This window comes from Lepidochelys kempii, chromosome 2 (assembly GCF_965140265.1).
Source record: "Lepidochelys kempii isolate rLepKem1 chromosome 2, rLepKem1.hap2, whole genome shotgun sequence".
Classification (NCBI taxonomy): Eukaryota; Metazoa; Chordata; order Testudines; family Cheloniidae; genus Lepidochelys; species Lepidochelys kempii.
In genome coordinates, this window is record NC_133257.1 from 195,738,086 (window position 1) to 195,760,688 (window position 22,603).

A 22,603-nucleotide genomic window follows, 5' to 3' on the forward strand; every position below is an offset into this window, starting at 1 on the left:
CACAAAATAGTAGCTGTGAGCTGGACTGCCCCGCTTTAGAAAAGCCTGCTGGGAGAGTGAAGGGGAAGCCAGCAAAACTGAGGTTTAATTCTTGTGGAACTATCCTGTCTGCTGTGAGAAGCATGGATTTGGGACCCCAGCCTCTCCCAGCCGCACAGACCTTGGGAATTTGCAGGAAGAAAGACACGTTTATCAAAGAGACAGGAGATATTATGTAGAGAGAAGTGCATGTCCCTCTTCTTCCTGGCAGCACAGTTCCAGAAGGACCTGCTGTCTCTGGTTGGGCCCCTTTGCAGCCACACACCAGCCGCTATAGAGGAGATCAAGCTCTTTTGCTTCATGCCTGGATGTGGGCATCGAAATCTCCAGGCTTTGCCGGAGACAGTGCTGCAGAGAGTGCTGCAGTGCTCCTGCTCTGCCCTCTCCTCTACACCACCCTACCCTTCCCCACAGCAGAGCTCCACTTGGGCTGAATGCTACAGCATCCACATTGTGCAAGTGAAGGGAGCATGGTGTCAGGGAGGTAATACTCCTTCCTTTCTAGGCAGGCCTTCCAAGCACTGAGGATCCCTGGGTGAGGGAAGAGATTATTCCAGCATTTATTCTGAACAGTGAAAACAGGATAAGCTATTTCAAAAAAATGTTGGGTTCTTTTTATTTGCTTCCTGGTTTTGGGGCCTTTAGGGTGCACTTGAATCACTTTTTCAAGCTTTTCTCTACAATCCTGAGTTAGAAACTTAGTGTTTTTAATCAATGAAAACAAATTCCCATGCAATCATAGGACTCCAGGAGCTGGGGCCTTAAGAAAAACACCAAATATTGTAAGACTTCTGATAAAATCATGAGAGTTGGCAACACTGCACCAATGCTTGATGCTAGACCTAGCACTGAGTCACAATGTGATATCATTGTGACCAAGGCCGTGGGAGCCCAATGGACTGAAAATCACTATTTAAACAAAATATTTATATCTTAAATAGTAAACATTTAAAGTTTACTCCTGTTCATTAGGAATCTGTTTATATTCTTCTCTATTTAGCTCCTATACAGTCTGCTACAGATTTGTGTCACATTTGACACCAAACTTCATTCAGCAGTAGACTCAGAAATGCCAATTGGGATTAAAAATGTCTTTTAAAAATAATTCAGTTTACTCATCATGAGAAGTGCTCCTTAAATTTTGAGATTTCAAAATGCAGGAGTCAGCAAAATGGTGCAGCTATCCTCAGGGTTAGCCCCCTATGCGTGACATCACAATTGGCTGCTTTTGAGGTCATAAAGAGAGCATGACGACTTCAGGTGGGAAGTAGGCAGCAGGAGTAGATAAACGCATGAAAAGAGAATCTAATTCAGAAACTATTTCTAGTTGTGCAATAAAAAGGAAACAGCTCCCTTCCCCCAGGAATTTATGACATAAGTAGAGCTGTTATAACAAAACAGTCTTCAATATTTCCCATAAGGTATCAGTGGGTTTTTGAAAGGTTTCAGCTGTAATATCTAGATATTCATGTACTCCAGAGTTGTGAATCTGTGGTTTGATATATGCAAGGGGCTTGATCCAGCAAAGCGCAGGTGTAGAATGCTGTGTATATACGCACAGTTTGATTCTGCACCAATGAAGTTAATGAGACTTCTAACTTTGTGTTGATGAGCAGGAGGGGGAGGGAAGGAGAACCAGCACTGAACACAGTGTTTAAATGTTTTGCAGAAGCATAGCCAGAAGGCTCAAGACCTTGCAAGAGCAACATCTTAATTAGAGCACTGCTGTGCAGCCAAGCTACTCTTGCTAATAGTAGAAGAAAAGTCAAGGAAGGGAGCATGTAGTTAAGTGTCTCATTTGTACCCTGAGAATAACGTCTAACACTATGTCTCCTCAGACACAACCATTCCTTTTCTTCCACTACTTTTGAGTGCGTGCGAGCAGGACACAAAATGGACTTTCACTCAATGAGGAAGACTGTGCTTAGCCTCACAGTTACAGGGCTAACAACACTTCCTAGTCTCCCCAAGCACACCCTGTCAGGTCAAGGACTCTTAGCCATCTCCGGTATCTTAAGGTGGAATCACACAATTCTCCCATTCTCAGACCAGGCCCTGGGTTGCAGTCTCCCATGTATCAACCATGGTTTACTTTAGCAGGACTAACCTAGGCAAGTTCTGTTGCCTTCAGCAGCCATGAGAGTGGTTAATGCAGTGACCAAATAGCCTCCTTAAAGCAAAGTATCATTTAGTGTTAGAACATCAGCATTTAAGAGAAAACTTCTTAAAAACAATAAAACTGACTACATACTACTAGCTTACCACGGTTGAACCAACTCCTTATAGAGCTCTTCAACAGAGTCTCTCTCTGTGTCAGTTTGTCTCCCTGTCAGAGCTGACAACTCCCTAGACAGCCCTGGCAACCCCATCCTCTTCTTTTCCTCGGACGGCTTTTTAACTGTTCAGGGTTCTTTTGATCTCCAGCGATGTTCCCTCTAATTTTTGACGGGCTGTGTGCGCAAAAAATTTCTTCTGTGCAATTTTTTGTGCGTGCAGTGTTTCGTCGTGTGCACGGGATTTAGGATCTGTGTGCGCACGCACACGCGCACAGCTTAGAGGGAACAGTGATCTCCAGGCCTCAAAGAACAGCTGTCTCCCTTCAGCCTAAAGCCTGGAAGCATGCCACTATCTTGTAATTGCCCCTGGTGTTGGCAGAGAGGCTGCTTATCTAGGACCACTGCCTTCCTATTTATTCTTCCCACCACTGCTCTTAAGCTAGACAAATACATTCATACAGGAGAGTCTTAGAACCTCAGCGTACAATAACTTCACTTCAACAACCAGGTCATATACCATGCTCATAAAATGGTTACCTCTCAGAGCTCAAAACATTCATGCTGCAAATCAGCGCTGTGTGTCACATTTAGTGCTTATCCTCCAGAGATAATTTTTAAAAACTTGCACCTATGTGTAACCTGCTCATTCTCCTGCTGGAGCACAACATTGCACATCCTGAACCACACTGCACAAGGATCAATGCTACAAGCAGAATGATATCTTCAAAATGGGAAGGCACTCAGCAGCATTGTGAGAGACTAACAATATCCTGGGCCAACCTTATGGAATTAAGATAAACTTTACTGAATTAAGTTAAACCTTATGGAATTAGGTTTAAAATCTTTGGGGTCCATTGTGTTAAAAATGCAATTGTGTATGTGTTAGTGTGTGTAACTCTTCTAGTAAGAGGGGGACGCTAATGTACTTGCTCCATTAGCAACCCTTTGAAGCTACCCCTGGAGAGGTGCGCAGATACTAGTTCAGACTAGATTCTCCAGGGACCAACAGACAAAGAGAGAGTTTTTGGATAATAGCCTGGTTTCAAACTGGATCAGGGCCTCCTTCATGATCCAGCAAACAGACAAGAGTCCTGGTCCATGGAAGGCCCCAGTCCTTAGGAAAGGTTGGTAGGACTGACTAGGCTGATGGAGGCCCCATAAAACTAAGTACTTGTTTGGAACTAAAGCTATAATGAACTCAAAACCACAAGGAAACCCTTTGGGTGTTGAAGGGCTGCTCCTGCAGAGCCCACGTTAGGGTCGGGGTGGTCTCTTGTAAGCTTAATAACGTGTGGGTAGATTCTTTTATTGTTTTCTCTGTAGGGCTCTTACTTTAAGAATAAAATAGGGTTGCATAGGGAGTACTGCATGGTACCATATAATTGTGGACAGTCACACAGTTAATGGTGACGGAAAGGAAACAAAGCCAGTGTGCTTGGGCAGCCTGTCTCAGCTGGGAATAATTCAGTGAAGACAGGGACTAATTTAACCTGGAGATACCCGGTCAGAAGGGAGCGAGAGATGTTTCTCCACCTAAGAGAGGGGATGGCGAGGGGAGTTGGACACCTGAGAGTGAGTGCCCTTGCTGTACCAGAGAGAGGGGAAATACAAGTGCAGGTGCCATGAACAGCGACAAGCATGTTAAATAGCACTGTAAAGTGAGGAAAGCGGCTATTTCCAAAGGTGTGGAACAATGATAATACATGCAGAAGGAAAATAGAAAAAAGAGTATGGAACAAGGAGTCAGAAATTTCAGTTAACTATTGCATGCAATGGAAGAATCTCTCTATTTTAACAGCATACAGAAGTGGTTAAATTTTAGTTAGGGATTACTACAAGCACAGATACTTAGAAGCAGAACTAAGTATGACAGGAGTGAGTGGGAGGGAAAGAACTGGGCTATAACGGCTCCCAAAGGAAAGTGTGCAGACTAAGGGTACATCTACACTGCAATAAACAACCCACATAACCGAGTCTCAGAGCCTGGGTCAATTCACTTGGGCTCACAGGGCTGTGGGGCTAAAAATAACCATGTAGACATTTGGGCTCGGTCTGGAACCCAGGTTCTGAGACCCACCCCCTTGTGGGGTTTCATCCCAAACCCAAAAGTCTACACTGCTATTTTTAGCCCTGCAATCCTGAGTCAGATGACCTGGACCAGCTGCAGCTATGCTGCAAGTCTTTTACTGCAGTGTACATGTACCTTAAGAGGACTAAAATATATATTTAGCTGGACGAGCAATATGCCTTTCACAAATGCTTGACAGAGTATTTTACAAATGGTTAATCTAGCCCAGATTATGTCTACATAGGATTAAATACCGCTTATTTAAAAGTTAAAAGAGACCCCCTCTGGTCTCACAAACAAACAATATGCATTTTATGACCTTTCTTAAAAGTTAAGCATAGGAAATGAAGCAAGAACTCCTATATTCCACATTAAGGCTGTGATAAAGCACAACAGAAGACAGGAAATTCAAAGCTATGGCTGACACCCCATCCTCAATAGGGCTGGGTTGCTTTGTGAATGAAAGTGAAAGCATCATTCTTATATTCGAATTTCCTGGTTTTTTTGTTTTGAGTCATATATGTATAATGTTATTGAAGCAAAGTTTCTCTGCAGCCTTTGGAAGAAATATGTCCATGCAGATCTCACTGGTGTATGTCACACATCAAGCTACATGATACACAGTGGTTTCAGTCTGAAGACTGTCCTGCAGTTGTACTCATTCTGTGGGTACATTACAGTTTTTGAAGACTGTACTCGGTACAGTTTTCCATGCACTGAGAGCATTCGTACCTTTGTGGTGCGCATTACAGAAACACACACACACACACTTATTTATAATGATACCTAATTATAAAAAAAATATTCCTTTTTGATCCTAGGAAATTGCATATTGTGAGAATAATTAAACACTTCCCAAGCATCCTTCTTAGGAAGTGCTCATTGGCTCATTTTTCTGATATTCCAGAAAGAGTTCACCCAGCATAGAGGAGAGGAATGGTGTTCTTGTAGTTGAGGCACAGGACTGGGAGAGTCTGGTGTTTGGGGTTCTGTTCTCATCTCTACCACGGACTTCCTGTGTGACCTGGAGCAAATCACTCAAGCTAGCATTTTTAACACACTTTAACTAATTTTGGGTGCAACAATTTTGGGATAACTATCTTGAGGCACCTACATCCAGATCCTCAAGAGATCCCTAAATACTTTTGAGGATCCGGGCCTTAGATTTTCAGAGACGGCAGGAAGCGGATGATCTTATTTACTTGCACAGCAGCTGCAACTGCTAAGCACTCTGGAAAAAATCAGACCCAAAGTGTCTCAAGTTGGTCAACCAAAATTACTGGATGCATTTGAAAATTCTGACCTGAATGTCTTTGTGTCACAGTTTCCTCGACTGTAAGTGGGAATAATAGATTTCCCTACCGCACAGGGATTTGGAGAGAGGCTCATGCACCAATGTTGGTAAAAATATACTATATTTTCTTGATGAGAAGGTATAATCCAAGGGTATGTCTTCACTACGTGCCGGATCGGCGGGCAGCGATCCATCCAGCAGGGATCGATTTATCGGCGTCTAGTCTAGACGCAATAAATAGACCCCCGAGCACTCTCCTGTCAACTCCTGTACTCCAGCGCCGCGAGAGGCACAGGCAGAGTCGACAGGGGAGCGGCAGCAGTCAACTCACCGTGGCAGACACACCACAGTAAGTCGATCTAAGTACGTCGACTTCAGCTACGTTATTCACAGTGTAGACCAGGGCTAATAGAAAAGTACTGTGTTATTAAGTGGATCTATTTCTCTCTTCCAAGTGTTTTGGTTAGGGTTTCCAACCCTCCAGGATTGGCCTACAATCTCCTGGAAGCATCACTGATCTCCCGATGACAACTGAAAGCAACGTGGGAGATTTTAATAGGATATATTAAGAAAATTAAATTATGTCATGCTGGGGAAAAAATCTCCCAGAATAGCTTCAGTCACAGTTGGTAACCCTAATTTTGGTTTGGGTGAGGTGCACCCCATGAGTTTGGGGTACACATGTGATGTCAACACAAAAGAGATAAGGTGGGTGAGTTATTCCTCTAATATCCTGGGATCAACAAAACTACAACCAACATATAAACACGAAGTAATTTTCAACCAAACCACCAGTTCTGCCTTGCTTTATGGGAAAAACCTTGTGAAACTTGATGGCTCTGAAGTTTTCACCCAATGCCCGATGAAGATTTGCTTGAAACTTGCCTGGCCAAACAGTTGGTGAACTTTGATAAACGTTGCCTGAGTTTCAGTTTTTGTTATGAATATTTTTCACAGTTCTAGGTCGGTGAAATTAATGGGCCTGATTCTGATTTCACTTCCACCCTAATACTTTGGGAGTAAGTTCACTGATTTAAATGAGATCAGAATCAGGCCCAAAAGACTGGATGTTAGATTTTTAAAAAAGAAAATCAAAAGGACTCCTAAAATATAACCCTGAGTGGGCTACATCTGTTCCCATAAAACTTAAAGTGTCGCATTCCTGCACTGATAATACTTCATAATTATGATGCACCAGACACATAAATGGCATATGTAAGACCTAAAAAGATTTTGGCTCAGATTATGCGGTTTAGAGTAAGAAAATTATAGTGCTGCTGTTTAACATTTTTTTTTAACTCTGATAGAAGAGTGCATACTACTGTTTCTAGATTTTTTTCAACCATGATTCCTCATTGAGCTCCTTCACCAATGCACCCCAGAATCCATGGTGCCAGTTTTTGCAGCACTTCTAGGTACTGACTCTTGTACCTCCCTTGATTTATGGGGTGCTTCATGAATCTGAGGACTTTATTCTTTGTCTGATGTCATCAATCTAGCCATCTATGATTGGAAATGACCGAATAAATTTACTTCAGCGAAAGGAATAAGGGAGGGATGTGATTCACATGTTGAGAATCTCCACTATTCCCATACGAGACATATGTATACACACATGCATAGCGTTGACTAACCCGCCTGAAACTTTTATAAAACTTTCCATAAACATCCAGCATATCCATGGGACTCATATTTATCAGTTACACAAATCACTGTTGTAAAGACCCACAGGTGCCCTAGAAAAATGAGTATTTAAATGCATTAACCAGGCAATTGTGCTTCTAACCTGGCAGCAGTTATGCACACATGCATATGCACTGATTTATACACATGTACAAATACTTACTTTCCATATGCAATGAGTGCATTTGTATTTTTGTGGGTGCACTGTTACCATGTTTAAAAATCTGATCCTCCCTTATTTTAAAAAAAGTGGGCTCCCACTACAAAATTTGGATCCAGAGTTCAAGCACTAAAATTCAGGGGTGCTTGTTTCAGCTCAGTATAAACATAGGGACATTTGCAAAATTTGGTCCTTTGCTTAGATTTTGAACTTCTCCAAATTTCAGCAGAAGTGGGGGAGGTGAGATCTAGAATTATATTTTGGGCACATCGCTAAAAACATTCTTATAAGGCAGGGGTCGGCAACCTTTCAGAAGTGGTGTGCCGAGTCTTCATTTATTCACTTTAATGTAAGGTTTCGCGTGCCAGTAATACATTTTAACGTTTTTTAGAAGGTCTCTCTCTATAAGTCTATATATCATATAACTAAACTATTGTCGTATGTAAAGTAAACAAGGTTTTCAAAATGTTTAAGAAGCTTCATTTAAAATTAAATTAAAATGCTGACCTTACGCCGCTGGCCCGCTCAGCCCGCTGCCAGCCCTGGGATTCCGTTCACCTAGGCCAGCAGCAGGCTGAGCGGGGCCTGTTGCCGGGACCCTGGCTAGCAAGGGGCTGGCAGCCAGAACCCCAGACCGGCAGCGGGCTGAGTGGGGCCAGCGGCTGGGACCCGGCAGGCAGCAGCATGCCATTAAAAATCGGCTCGCACGCCATAGGTTGCCGGCCCCTGTTATAAAGGGGCTACAGCATTGGTCTAAAACATTAGTTTGCAATAAAATGAATTGTTCTAATATTATAGAATTCTATACAGTTTATTTTCTGAAGGCTGTATGTACCTCTTTTCCTGATCCACCCTAGTTAATCTAACTTGGAAAATTAATTGTATTGGAATAAAGACTTATTTTACCAAAAAGGAAATTCTCTGTCAATCTCTGATGGGCCAACAAGCTTTTGTGGCAGCTCTGTTCAGAGCTTGTTGACTGTAAAGAAAAACTTCGAAAACTGTGAAAAATCTTTTTGCAAACAGTTTCATTGATACACAGCAATGTTTGAATGACAGATTCGATGGGAATAGCATGAGAAAGAAATTATTCACTTTCATAATCCATCAGCTCAGTTAAAATAGTAAATTGCTCTCCTCAAAGTAAAGTTAGACTGAAACTTAATCCTTTGGGAGCAAAATCACTTTGAATGGATTTGGGGGGGAAAATACACAACCTTCTCAAATTCAGCAGCATGGAGGGCTATATTTGTTTCTGTCAGGTTGGATGCATCTAATTCCCACCATTAATGGAAATTATAAACAATGCATTGAGAAGAGGACATAGCTCATAAAAACAAGTTTTTGAATGATATCCAAGAGATGTGGGGAAGGGGGCAAATGAGGCTGTTCACAAATTTCTCTTCACTGCAGGAGGTGTTACCAGGTTTAAAGTAAAATAAAATTTGTGGGTGAAATCCAGCCCCTATTGAAGTAAGTGGGTATTTTACCATAACTTCAGTGGGATGTGGATTTCACTCCATAACCAAACCCTTTAAAGGGCCCAATGGGCCAAAGGGCCCTGTCACTACCATTGACTCTAGAACACGAACACAAGGAAGTTACATTTGTACACCATGTTGTAAAACTGCTTTCTTCTAGGGTACATTCTCATGTAGATGCCTGTGGAATCCGGCATACATGACACTCACATTTAAAGGCTAGCATCACTCTGACACTAACAAATATGCATACGTGCATACAAGAAAAAACACTTCTTACTGCCTGCAGTGGATTCTTTTAGTCACTGTACAATGTGGTTCAGTTGTCTGCACCAAAAGGCCTGGCATTACAGCATGACGCAAGGATATTCTCAAAAAAAGAGAGCTCAGTGTGAAGGAACTTGCCTGGCTAAAATATTTAGTCTACCTGTCTGAAGGTGTGAGAGAGAAAGCAGTCTGTTCTAGGTTGGTTATGAAGTATAATACTGGATATTTAGGCAGAAAAACACTGTAGTTGGGCCATTTCCAGCACAAATCCAGGTTCTCACCCCCCCCTCCCCCCCACAAACCCACTCTCCTGCTGGTAATAGCTTATCTAAAGTGACCACTCTCCCAGGATTTGTGCTGGAAATGGCCCACCTTGATTATCATACACATTGTAAGGAGAATGATCACTTTAGATAAGCTATTACCAGCAGAAGAGTGGGGTGGGGGGAGGTATTTTTTCATGCTTTGTGTGTATAAAAAGATCTTCTACACTTTCCACAGTATGCATCCGATTGAAGTGAGCTGTAGCTCACGAAAGCTTATGCTCAAATACATTGGTTAATCTCTAAGGTGCCACAAGTACTCCAGTTCTTTCTCAATAGCCCAACAGTTCTTAAAGTCAGCATGTGCATTCTTCAGATGTCTTTTTAAAAAGAAAAATTCCAATTAGAAGTGCAAGGGAAAACCAACCAAAAGTCTGCAAAACAATTACTTCTGTAAAAGGAGGTGTTGTGTGGAGAAAGGAGGATGGGTGTAAGACTGAGAAACACACCACTTGCTCAGATGAATCAGGAAAACCTTTCTTGGAAGAACTCAAAATCAGACACACATTCCCTCCGACTCATAATTTTTGTTCAACTGTCTTTTCCTTGTAACAATTAAAAAATTTTAAAAACAAAATGTGGCTACGCTTCATGAGTTTTTACATGGTATAGTTCAGCTAGAGACATGATATAGTATGGTACCATATGGAAGGTACCTACTTTCTGTGGTATCTTATAAAGGATTAATGGGACTAGATCTTCAGCTGGTATGAATCAGTGTAGCTCCACTGACTCCCATGGTGCTACACCAAGTTATACTAGTTCAGGATCTGGACCAATACATCTATTTGAGGGTAACTGGATTGTTCCAGAGGCTGGCCGTGGCACATATTAATCCTTCATTTGTAGGTCACAGATTCAAATCCAGCTGTGGTAAAGTAGCAACTGGTGGTGGAGTAACCTTGTATATTAATGATAAGGTAGACTGTAAAGAAATTAGAAGTGATGGAATGGATAAGACAGAGCCTGTTTGGGCCAAAAAGCACGTTGCAGGAGAAAACTTCTAGAGGTTCCCCTAGGATAGTGCTTCCCCCAGGATCAATTTGGACATGGATTGAGACCTCTTTAATGTTTTTAATTAAATAAATGCTACTGGGAATTGTGTGATTATGAGAGACTAAATTCTTAGAAACAGATTGGAGGATAAGTGCTACTAATAGTAGGGCCCAGATTTTCCTGGAGATCATAGCTGACACAATTCTTCACCAAATAGTTGCCAAACCAACAAAAGGTGATGCCATTTTAGATTTGGTATTGGTGAGTAGTAAGGACTTCACATAAGAATTGGTTGTAGGGGACAAGCTTGGTTTGAGCGACCATGAGCTAATTCAGTTTAAACTAAATGAAAGGATAAAAAAAAAAGTTTGCAACTAGGGTCCTTGATTCCAAAAGGGCAAACGATTAAAAAAAGGGAGGGGGGGGGAATTAGCTAGGGAAGTGGACTGGGCTGAAAAACGCTATGTAATGCCAAGCCTCCTCCACATTCAGATCTTTAAGTCAAAGTTGCAGAAACTATCTGAATCCTGAATCCCAAGCAAGAGGAAAAATATTGTGGGGAAGGGATGCTCATCCAGCTTGATCTGCAACCATCTCAAACAGGTGATTAAGAAAAAGCAGAAATCCTACAAGGAATGGAAGATGGGATGGATTAGCAAGGAAAGCTACCTCTTGTAGGTCAGAAAGTGCAGGGGAAAAGTGAGAACTGCCAAAAGCCAAGCAAAGTTAGACCTTGCCAAAGGAAATTAAAACCAACAGTAAAAGAATATAAATATATATTTATATATTTTTATTTATATACATATAAATAAAAAGAAAACAAGGAAAGAAGAAGTGGGACCGCTAAACACTGAGGATGGGGTGGAGATTAAAGATAATCTGGGCATTGCCCAACACCTAAACAAATACTTTGCCTCAGGTTTTAATACGGCTAATGAAGAGTTTATAGGTAGTGGCAGAGTGGCTAATGAGAACAAGGATATAGGAGTAGAAATTACCACGTCCAAGGTGGAACTCAAACAGCTTAATGGGACTAAATTGGGGGGCCTGGATAATCCCCATCCAAGAATATTAAAGGAACTGGCACATGAAATTGCAAGTCCAACAGCAAGGATTTTTAATGAATCCATAAACTTGGGGGGTCATACTCTATGACTGGAGAATCGCTAATATAGTTCCTATTTTTAAGAAAGGAAAAAAAGTGAGCTGGGAAACTACAGGCCTGTTTGACCTCAATTGTATGCAAGGTCTTAGAACAAATTTTGAAAGAGAAAGTAGTTAAGGGCATAGAGGTAAACAGTAATTGGGATAAAATACAACATGGTTTTACAAAAGGTAGATCATGCCAGACCAACCTGATCTCCTTCTTTGAGAAGAGAACTGATTTTTTAGACAAAAGAAATGCAGTAGATCTAATTGACCTGGATTTCAGTAAGGCATTTGAGGCATGGGAAATTATTAGTTAAATTGGAGAAGATGTTGATTAATATGAGAATTTAAAGTGGATAAGGAATGGGTTAACGGAGAGCAGGTGATACTGACAGGTGAATTATCAGGCTGGAGGGAGGTTACTAGTAGAGTTCCTCAGGGATCGGTCTTGGGACCAATTTTATTTAACATTTTTATTAATGATCTAGGCAAAAAAAAGTTGAGTGTGCTAATAAAATTTGTGGATGACACAAAGTTGGAAGGTATTGTCAATACTGAGGAGGAACAGAATATCACATAAGAAGATCTGGACAACCTTAAACTGGAGTAACAGAAACTGGACAAAATTTAATAGTGCAAAGTGCAAAGTCATGCACTTAGGGGTAAACAAGAACTATGAGCTGCCAATGTGATGCAGCCATGAAAAAGTGAAGTCCTAGGATGCATCAGGCGAGCTATTTCCAGTAGAGAGAGAGAAAAGTGTTAGCACCATTATACAAGGCACCGGTGAGAACTCATCTGGAATACTGCATGCAATTCTGGTCTCCCATGTTTAAGAGAGATGAATTCAAACTGGATCAGGTGCAGAGAGTGGCTACTAGGATGATCCAAGGAATGGAAAACCTACCTTATGAGAGGAGACTCAAAAAGCTGGGCTTGTTTAGCCTAACCAAAAAATGAAGGCTGATGGAAGATATGATTCCTCTATACAAATACATCAGAGGGATAAATACCAGGGAGAGAGAAGGGTTATTTAAGTTAAGTGCCAATGTGGACAAGAATGAATGGATATAAACTGGCCATCGTTAAGTTTAGGCTTGAAATTCGATAAAGTTTTCTAACCATCAGAGAAGAGAAGTTGTGGAACAGCCTTCCAAGGGGACCAGTGGGGAAAAAAACCTAACTGGCTTCAAGACTGAGCTTGATAAGTTTATGGAAGGGATGGGATGACAGGCTGCCCACAATGGCATGTAGCCAATCTCCAATGGCCAGTGATGGGACACTAGATGGGGAGGGCTCCGAGTTACTATAGAGAATCTTTTCCCAGGTGTCTGGCTGGTGGGTCTTGCCAACATGCTCAGGATCTAGCTGATCACCGTATGTGGAGTTAGGAAGGAATTTCTTCCTGGGTCAGATTGGCAGAGACCCAGGGGAGGGAGGGCGGGGGTAGGATCCCCTTCCTCTTCAACATGGGGCTTGGGTCACTTGCCGGTTTAAACTAGTGTAAATGGTGGATTCTCTATAACTTGAAGTCTTTAAATCATGATTTCAGGACTTCAGTAACTCAGCCAGAGATTATAGTTCTATTACAGGAGAGGCTGAGTGAGGTTCTGTGGCCTACAATGTGCGGGAGGTCAGATCAGATGATCATGCATGAGAGGAAAGTGATCAGGAACAGCCAGCATGGATTCACCAAGGGAAGGTCATGCCTGACTAATCTAATCGCCTTTTATGATGAGATTACTGGTTCTGTGGATGAAGGGAAAGCAGTGGATGTATTGTTTCTTGACTTTAGCAAAGCTTTTGACACTGTCTCCCACAGTATTCTTGTCAGCAAGTTAAGGAAGTATGGGCTGGATGAATGCACTATAAGGTGGGTAGAAAGCTGGCTAGATTGTCGGGCTCAACGGGTAGTGATCAATGGCTCCATGTCTAGTTGGCAGCCGGTATCAAGTGGAGTGCCCCAAGGGTCGGTCCTGGGGCCAGTTTTGTTCAATATCTTCATAAATGATCTGGAGGATGGTGTGGATTGCACTCTCAGCAAATTTGCGGATGATACTAAACTGGGAGGAGTGGTAGATACGCTGGAGGGGAGGGATAGGATACAGAAGGACCTAGACAAATTGGAGGATTGGGCCAAAGGAAATCTGATGAGGTTCAATAAGGATAAGTGCAGGGTCCTGCACTTAGGATGGAAGAATCCAATGCACCGCTACAGACTAGGGACCGAATGGCTAGGCAGCAGTTCTGCGGAAAAGGACTTAGGGGTGACAGTGGACGAGAAGCTGGACATGAGTCAGCAGTGTGCCCTTGTTGCCAAGAAGGCCAATGGCATTTTGGGATGTATAAGTAGGGGCATAGCGAGCATATCGAGGGATGTGATCGTTCCCCTCTATTCGACATTGGTGAGGCCTCATCTGGAGTACTGTGTCCAGTTTTGGGCCCCACACTACAAGAAGGATGTGGATAAATTGGAGAGAGTCCAGCGAAGGGCAACAAAAATGATTAGGGGACTGGAACACATGAGTTATGAGGAGAGGCTGAGGGAGCTGGGATTGTTTAGCCTGCAGAAGAGAAGAATGAGGGGGGATTTGATAGCTGCTTTCAACTACCTGAAAGGGGGTTCCAAAGAGGATGGCTCTAGACTGTTCTCAATGGTAGCAGATGACAGAACGAGGAGTAATGGTCTCAAGTTGCAGTGGGGGAGGTTTAGATTGGATATTAGGAAAAACTTTTTCACTAAGAGGGTGGTGAAACACTGGAATGCGTTACCTAGGGAGGTGGTAGAATCTCCTTCCTTAGAGGTTTTTAAGGTCAGGCTTGACAAAGCCCTGGCTGGGATGATTTAACTGGGAATTGGTCCTGCTTCGAGCAGGGGGTTGGACTAGATGACCTTCTGGGGTCCCTTCCAACCCTGATATTCTATGATTCTATGATGGTCCCTTCTGGCCTTAAAGTCTATGAGAAACTGGAAACTTTTTCTAAGCTTTTGGTGGCCTACATGAAATGACTTGATGGTCTCCATAAAGTTCATAGTGGACTAATGATAAGATCACAGAAACACCATTTCAACTGATACCCAGAGGGGAGGGAGGCTCAGCATTAAATGAACATGGAAGCTGAAAAACCTGTTCAATGTTGGGCAAATCGCAGTGTGGGGAAACGTACTCTGCTGCTACTGTATGCGTTCACTAACAACAGGAGCTGACTCTCTGGAGCTGTCAGTCAGGCACTTTTCACAAACACTGCATTAACTGAGAACATCCATTTAACAGAACGGTCCTTAAAACACAAAAAATGCTTAAGCTTTCCAAATTCAACAACATGGTAATTTAAACAAAAAGAAACTCTCCATGGGAAAGGATACATTTTTAAAATTCTGTGGATGCAAAATTTTATAGCCCATACATATTTGAAATGTCCTTTATAGGGGTTAGTCAGCAGAGTGGCTTAACTCTTTGTTGCTTCTGGAGATACTAATCCAAATTCTGACTTAGGACACAAGTAAAACCACCTTTTGGTGCTAAACAAATACCTGATGATTCTCAGGGTTTAAGGCCCGAAAGGACCTTTCATCTCGTCGGACCCTCCTGCATAACTCAGGATAGGAGCAAAAACCAGCAGTTTCTGCATCAAGCCCACAACTTCTGTTTGAGCCATTGTTTACCTTTTAAGAAGATAGCCAGTCTTGATTTAAAGATTTCAAATGATGGAAAAAAAAATCTATCCAGTCTCTAGATAAGTTGTTCTAATGGTTAATTACCTTCACTGTTAAAAAAAAAAATTGCACATTTGTATTCTGAATTTGTCTAGCTTCAGCTTCCAATCATTGGAACGGATGCTTGTCCACTTCAGCGATTCTCTACACAATCCATACTGAGCGTCAGTCCAATGATACTCTGCTACTGGCCCCGTGCCCACCCCTAGCCTTTGCCCCCTTACCTCTGTCTGGGTTCCCCCCTGGAGACACAACACTGCTCCCAGCCCCAGCTGGGGGGAGAGGTATGGACGGGATAAGGGGGCTGGCTTTCAGCACCTCCATTATTAAAAGGGTTCCAGCGCCACTGGGGGTATGCACTCGTCCAAGTTATCTGTTCCTCCATTTAATGAGCACAAAATGCATGATTTTTTAAAATAAAGTTCACATTTTATGGGAAGGAAGACAGTTATCTTGGTGGGTATGGTCCATGCCAGACTACAGCTGGGGGGGGGGGGGGGGGAAATGTAGATGCCAGTTTCTTCTACTTTGATGCATGTGGTGAGTGGTAGTAGCAGAGATGTATCAACATTAGCTTTGAAGGTTAAGATACTTTATAATGATTGCAAATGAACAATGGTCTGCTTATAGCATTCACCCCCAACCTTCACCAACCAGGACAGAGACCAGTGTTTCCAATTTGACACCACTGGTAAGCACATGTGACAAAACACACTGCACTTAACACCTGCAAAAATAGCAAAGTTCGAGGAAGTACAACTCAGCTGCACAATACAATATCCATCAAAAGAGCCATGATAGAAAAGAGCCATAAAATGGTCAAGTAACACAAGGCAGGGCCACCTTGCACCAGCACTGCTCCTTGATGACTCATAACACATCGAAGCTCTTAAGTGGGGAGAAATGGGGAAACAGATTAGTCCTGTGTCTTGTTTAACTTGGCACAGTATAGGAGAGGAGAAACAATGCAAGACTGACTGGGCTTCCTGATGGCCTTGGAGCTTTCATCCAGAAATTCTGTTGAGGAATTACTGTGCCACCACCATGGCACCATCCTTCCCTCCCTTGGCCAACAGGGATGCCGCCCATCAGAGATCCACACTGATGGAGCTCCATAGGGTTGAAGGGGTGGAGGAGGAAGGGGTTGCTGCAGGGCAGGCGCTGTGCTCCAAAACACAGTCCCCCTCCAGAGTGTGGTATTTCCTTGTGGAAATATGAAGAGGAAGGAAATTATGTTGGCTTGAGCTGCGAACCAATCAATGAGAGGTAAATGAGACAGTGGAGCAGCAGTCACCTCTACATGACAGCTCTTCTGCATCCTCATATATTACAGCATTCCTAATCATGATCAATAGGGTTGATGAAGCTGTGGCCTCCAAAATCCACAGCCCACCATATCCCTCCCATAAAGAGGATGGTTCAAGAAAAATCCACAAGATAAATCTCAAAGATTTCCTTCTCTGATCATGGACCTATCCTATGCGGTCTTCAGCAGGCACTGTATGTGTGTGGGGGCGGGGGGAAGGCGGTGTCTGGCATCAAGACACCCACAGCCATGCTGCAAGATTTCCATGGAGTCAAGTTGGGAATAAGGGCTCTTATAATATGTTCCCAGAGGAAAAGGGGCGGGGGGCGCAATTACAATGTAATCACTGAAAACATAAAGAAGAAGTTTTTTATATTTTTATATTGCTTCACATTTTGGGCCAAAGGAAAACACAAGTCACCTTGTAGTCATGTAATGCCTTACTCAAAACAACAGAGAAGTGCTACTCTGGGCTAATTACTAGTTCCAGAATGAATGGAAGCAAAATTACTGTACTTTGCACCTATCAAGATCAGCCTCAAAATTGCAAACTTGGAGCAATTTCTGTCCACCCAAGGAATATTTTAAAAGACTAGGCAATTTGAGAAAAAACTAAGTGAAAAAGTACTAATTACACCACATCATAATTCCCTCTCCATACATCTATTTTTTTAAAAAACGCAAATAAAATACTTAGACATACCGACAAGCACTTCAAGATCTAAGGGGGAAAGTGCTAAGTATTATTATTATGATGGCTTCAGATATACTCCAAACCCAAAACTCGCAAACAAGTTCTGTGAAGTTGGGAGATAGAGATGTCTCTTTCATGGGCATAAAAAAATATATAAATATAAGGACCAGTCCTGCTGGGTATTAAGTGATTTCAGCTCCCACCTAAGTCCATGAGTATGACTACATAGCAGCTGGGAGCAAACCTCTCACCCTGGTACATATATTTGCAGCTAGTGCACTAAAAATAGCAGTGTGGACATTGCCGCATCAGCTGAGACTCAAGTTCGCCGCCTGAGCTCAAGTTCATGCTACCCCATGGCTCTGAGCTCAAGCGGCGAGCCTGTGCCTCTCCCAGTGTGGCAACATCTACACAGCTAATATTTAGCATGCTAGCGCAAGCCCCACTAGCACAAGTCTATCTACCTGAGCTGGGAAGCTCACTCCCAAGCTGCAGTATAGACAGGTCCTAAGGGGTTTTCTAGATTAATGAGCAACTTTTATCGCCAACAATGTCAAAAGTCACTAGTGGCTTTGGGTGCCTGATGTGAGAAACTTTGAAGGGTATGATTTTCAGAAAGTACTGAGCCATCCATCGTCTGAAAATTAAGCTCATTTCAAGTATCTCAAAACCACACAAGGTGTTAAAATGTGGAGGCACCCAAAATCCTTAGTCACTTTGAAGAACCTTCGTCAAGAGTTTCTATTTTTGCCCCTGAAAATGGCTGAATTACTAGTGGGTTATGGTTTCTATCTGTGGACTGTTCCAAACTTCACTTTCTTGTACGATCTGTAATACTAAAAATTGCATTAAAAATGCACTTACTATAGTTAGTGAAATGAGCTAAGAAAATTCCTACCCTCAACCTCTTGTCATCCAGAAATTGCAGACACCCCAAAAGTCTGAAAACAGGTATGCGGACTCATACACTTTTAGTGCTGGAATACTGACAGCAGGAAAATTGATAATGGCTTATCTACCTCTCAGGTCTGAAATACCTAGACTCAATGGAATCACAGGTTAATTTCTGGCAGAGCTGACTCAGCCCTTCTTTCTTCCAAAGTAAACAAAATTAGTACCATGTTTTTTGTGAATTGTCTCTCTTTTGGATGAGACCTACCAAAAATCCTCTGGCACAGTTTGGATAAACATTTACCCGTTTATGTTTGAAAAGTCTTTCTCCTTCACTCCACCTTGCTAATGCCTACCTCTCAAGGGTGAGGTGCCTTTTATGCTTATATAATTTTTGAAATGCTGAGTTCTTTGGAATGAAAGGCATTATATTAATGTAAAATACTATTAAAGTATTTTGCTTCTCACAGCTCCCTTTTCTGAGTCTGCCTATTCCCCTATCTGCAACATTGCCATAATTCATTCTCCCCTTGGTTCTGCCCAAGTTAAAAGCCTTAATCATACCTTTGATCATGTCCCAGCATTCTGGAATTCTGGAAATTCCCTCTTCCTGTGGCCTCCTGAAATCTCTACTCTCTAGGCTCCAGGGAGTCCCAAATGCTGCAGCCAAATTACTTTCTTGTTCTGGGAAAGAGAACTGTATCATTTTGGCTCTTGTAAGATACGATATCACAAAGGTCTGCTCAAGGGAATTAGAGCCTCATAACTCACAGTTGCCAGTTATTAATTCTGTGGGGCAGATCCTCAGTTGATATAAATCGGTGTAGCTTCATTGCCTTCAGTAGAGTTATGCTGATTTATGCCAGATGAGGACCTGGCCCTAGATGTACTTCGCTTGCACAAAGGCTAGTTTTCCAAGGCATCCATTAATGTGCCCTGTGCATGTAAGAGCCATACTGTGTCTTTACTTGGCAAGTTGCTTTGAAAAAATGACACCTTCCTACTTAACAGACCTGGTCTCTGGGTATATTTTGTCAAATTCACTCACTTTTCAAACAAAAATAAATTTCTCTTCCTTTTTACTCCTTGGAAGAGGCAATACAGTCATGGGAGAGTGAGATGGATTTTATTTTGGCACCTGCATCAACAGAATTTTGAATTCAGTTCAATTGCAGAGCCAAATTATGCCCTCAGTTACAACAGTACAATGCCTCAGTGGGGTTACACAGGTGTAATAGGGCAGAAATTATCTTTCAGAACCTCTATCACTGGTGACAATGCATAAGCTAGAAAAAGCACAGCTTGACTTACAAATCACAGGTTGAACTTGTGGTAGTTAGATACGCTTATTTATTATACACACAAAAAGCACAAAATTTGATCTGGAATTTGCCGAGAGTCAATAAAACAGTTATACTACAATGTCATGTTTACAGTTACTTTTCAAATTAGGATCACACTTTAACTTCTCAATGTCTCAGTTTCCCCCTCTTTAAAAATCAGGCTATTAGTGCTTAACCACTTTTATAAAAACATTTTGAAATGTACAGAGGAAAAGCATTCTATAAGTGCAAAGCATATATTAATAGAACGTAGTGCTCTCCTACTTTAGAATATTTCTCTTCAGTACAGCAATACAAATAATAAACTGTAATAGTATATTAGGTCACACAATGCAAAGGCTCTGAAAGGACTGTTACATTGTATTATTTGAGGTCAATGTACATCTGTTTGGGGGCAGGGACTGTCCCTTACTAGGTGGTTGTACAATGCCTAGAATAATGGGGCCCTGCTCTCAGTTGGGGTCTCAAGCTGTTGCTGTAACACAAAGAGTAACAATAAAAAATAATAATCTTGGAGCCATTATGATCACATACAATATCCATATTAAAATCAATTGGACTCCAGATATTATCACCTAAGTCCTAACAAAAAATGTGTGCAGATACCCCACCCCCCTCACCCCATCCCAGCTAATATAAGTGTTTACGTGACTTCACAAACATGATGGGCCTGATTCACCACCAGCTGGTATCTTATGTAGTCATTTGCACCTGTGAAAAGTGAACATTCTACTCTCAGTCATGCTCATAATGTAACACACAGTGCAGTAAAGGTAGATGAGAGCCGCTGGGTGCGTTGTCTCAAGGATGTGGTGCTTCTGTGAAGACCGAAAGAGAGAGTCCTTTGATACAAGCGGAATGAGGCGGGGGGGGGGGGGGAGATAGCTTTCGAATAGCTATAGTTTCAAGTTAGCTTGAGTTAAATGCAAAACATTAACCCTTGGTATGGATGTAGGTTTAAAATAAAAAATGCTTTCAATATCAGAAACCAGATGCTCCTGTGAGTTACAGAGGTGCATCTACCCTTACACTCAACCCATCTGGCTGCAGCTGTGGAGGACTGAGCCCAATTCTCCTCTCACTCACATCAGTATCACTTTAGAATGACTCCATTACTTCAATGGAGTTGCTCTTGACCTACTCTCAGGCAAGTGTGTGAAGAACTGGACCCATGAACACTGGACTATTGGACCAGTTCTAAATAACTATGGTTTATTATATACAATATAACAATTTGTTTTTATTATGATATGAAACAGACTAGAAACTCCATTCATTCTTAATGGTGCCACTCATCCAAAAAAGACAAGAGGAACAAATGAAAGAAGACCATTCTAATCAGGGTAACTTAGGGATGGATGCCAGCAGGAAAAGCTTGCTAACTGCCAGCTGTTTCAGCAAAAGAATTTTCCTCAACAATCATTCCAGGGGCGAAACTGGCTCTAATATCAATATAAAGGGAGGAGATGGGATGTAACAGAAAACTTAGATAAAGGTATAACAAACTGCAATTACAAGAAGACAAAGATGAAGGAACTGGGATATTTAAAACACACACAGACAGAAGTAAAAAAAAACAGAACTAGGAATTAGTTTTTTTCCTTCCAATGCCACCGTTTCTTACAATTTTGGACTGTTGCTAAACTTTGTTATACTGTAACCAAAGTAATATTAGGACTGATTCAGGAAAGCATCTGAACTGAGACTTCACTTTAAACTCATTCTTAACTTTAAGGATTGCTAAATCCTACTGAAGTTAATAGTTTTTAACCATGTGCTTAAATCCTATCACAAACAGAGATGGAATTAAGCGCACACACAATGGCCCCTAATTAGAAAAACTGTTTGATTGTTCTATTATGTTTGAAATAGTCCATTTTTCTGTATATAGCTTTTTGTCAGACCTAAACTTTGTGTATTACTTACAGTTGCACCATTTCAGACAGTGGGTGATAAGTGGGTGCTACATTTAACTGATATCAGTTCTGCTGTCCTGTCTATGTACTGGAAAATACACCCAAGAAAAATACTAACTGAAAATTGTGTTTTCATCACTTAGAGCCCGCTCATGCAAACATTTAGCATGGAGTGTCTCGTTCACAACACCGAATAGTCCCTTTGCACTCTGACATAGCTGCAACACCCATCTCAGTTCTTACACTCACGTAAGCAGGAACTTCAATCGGACTATTCACATAACAAACAAAATGCTCAGAAGTAAGTTGTTTGCAGGATTGGGTCCTTAATTTCTTAAAGTAATTCTTATCCCATCGACCTGGAGCTGAAAGTCAAAAGGGACTAGCTGAATAACCTATAGATAAACATTCTTTCTAATATATTTTGGGCTATTTTCGTCCTCTAGGATTAGGCTTGTTCAAGTAAAGATCATCCACTTTTAATTTTTATTCTTGCTTACAAGAACTTGTAAATTCTACTGCTACTGTCTAGTAGAAAACAATATACCCCTGACCAGATTTGAGGCCTAAAACCTAGTAAGCAACCTAGATGAAAGCCAAGGGACTGACTCTTTCAAGGCAGGGCTTAAACAGATTTACTATTTCACCACAGAGGAACTGATTCTCCACTGCTTTGCATTAAAAGTGCCATGTTGTCACTTACAGCAGTACAAACTGAGCCAGATACTCAGCTGTCTCCCACCTGATCTGCACTGCTATGGAGGTGCAAAGCTGCTGACACCCAAGGGATCTGCTCAGTTGAGAATTCCCCTAGTGTGGAGGAACCGCTGGATGGTGTAGAGCTAACACACAGCTGGCTATGTTGCCTTTTCGTAGGGGTTGTTCCTGGAAAAAGATAATATTCTCAACATACGTTTCCATTCCAGTGATCTGAAACTGCAACAATGGCCCCAAAAATGAGGAGAACTTACGAGTAGCCTTGAGAATACCCTAAATTAT

At 41.9% G+C, this 22,603-nt stretch overlaps 1 protein-coding gene across 3 annotated transcripts in view; it reads right to left on the reverse strand.

Moving 5' to 3' along the window:
- The window catches only part of TGFBR2 (transforming growth factor beta receptor 2), a 78,942-nt gene that overhangs the window by 52,020 nt on the left and 4,319 nt on the right, over window positions 1–22,603 (reverse strand). For 2 of the 3 annotated variants that reach the window (XM_073333374.1, XM_073333373.1), the window contains exon 2: window positions 18,910–19,029. The exons of the other annotated variant lie outside the window; for it this stretch is intronic. In XM_073333374.1, the coding sequence (XP_073189475.1) occupies window positions 18,910–19,029 (120 nt within the window). The remainder of the gene's footprint in view (window positions 1–18,909; window positions 19,030–22,603) is intronic. 3 annotated transcript variants of the gene reach the window in all.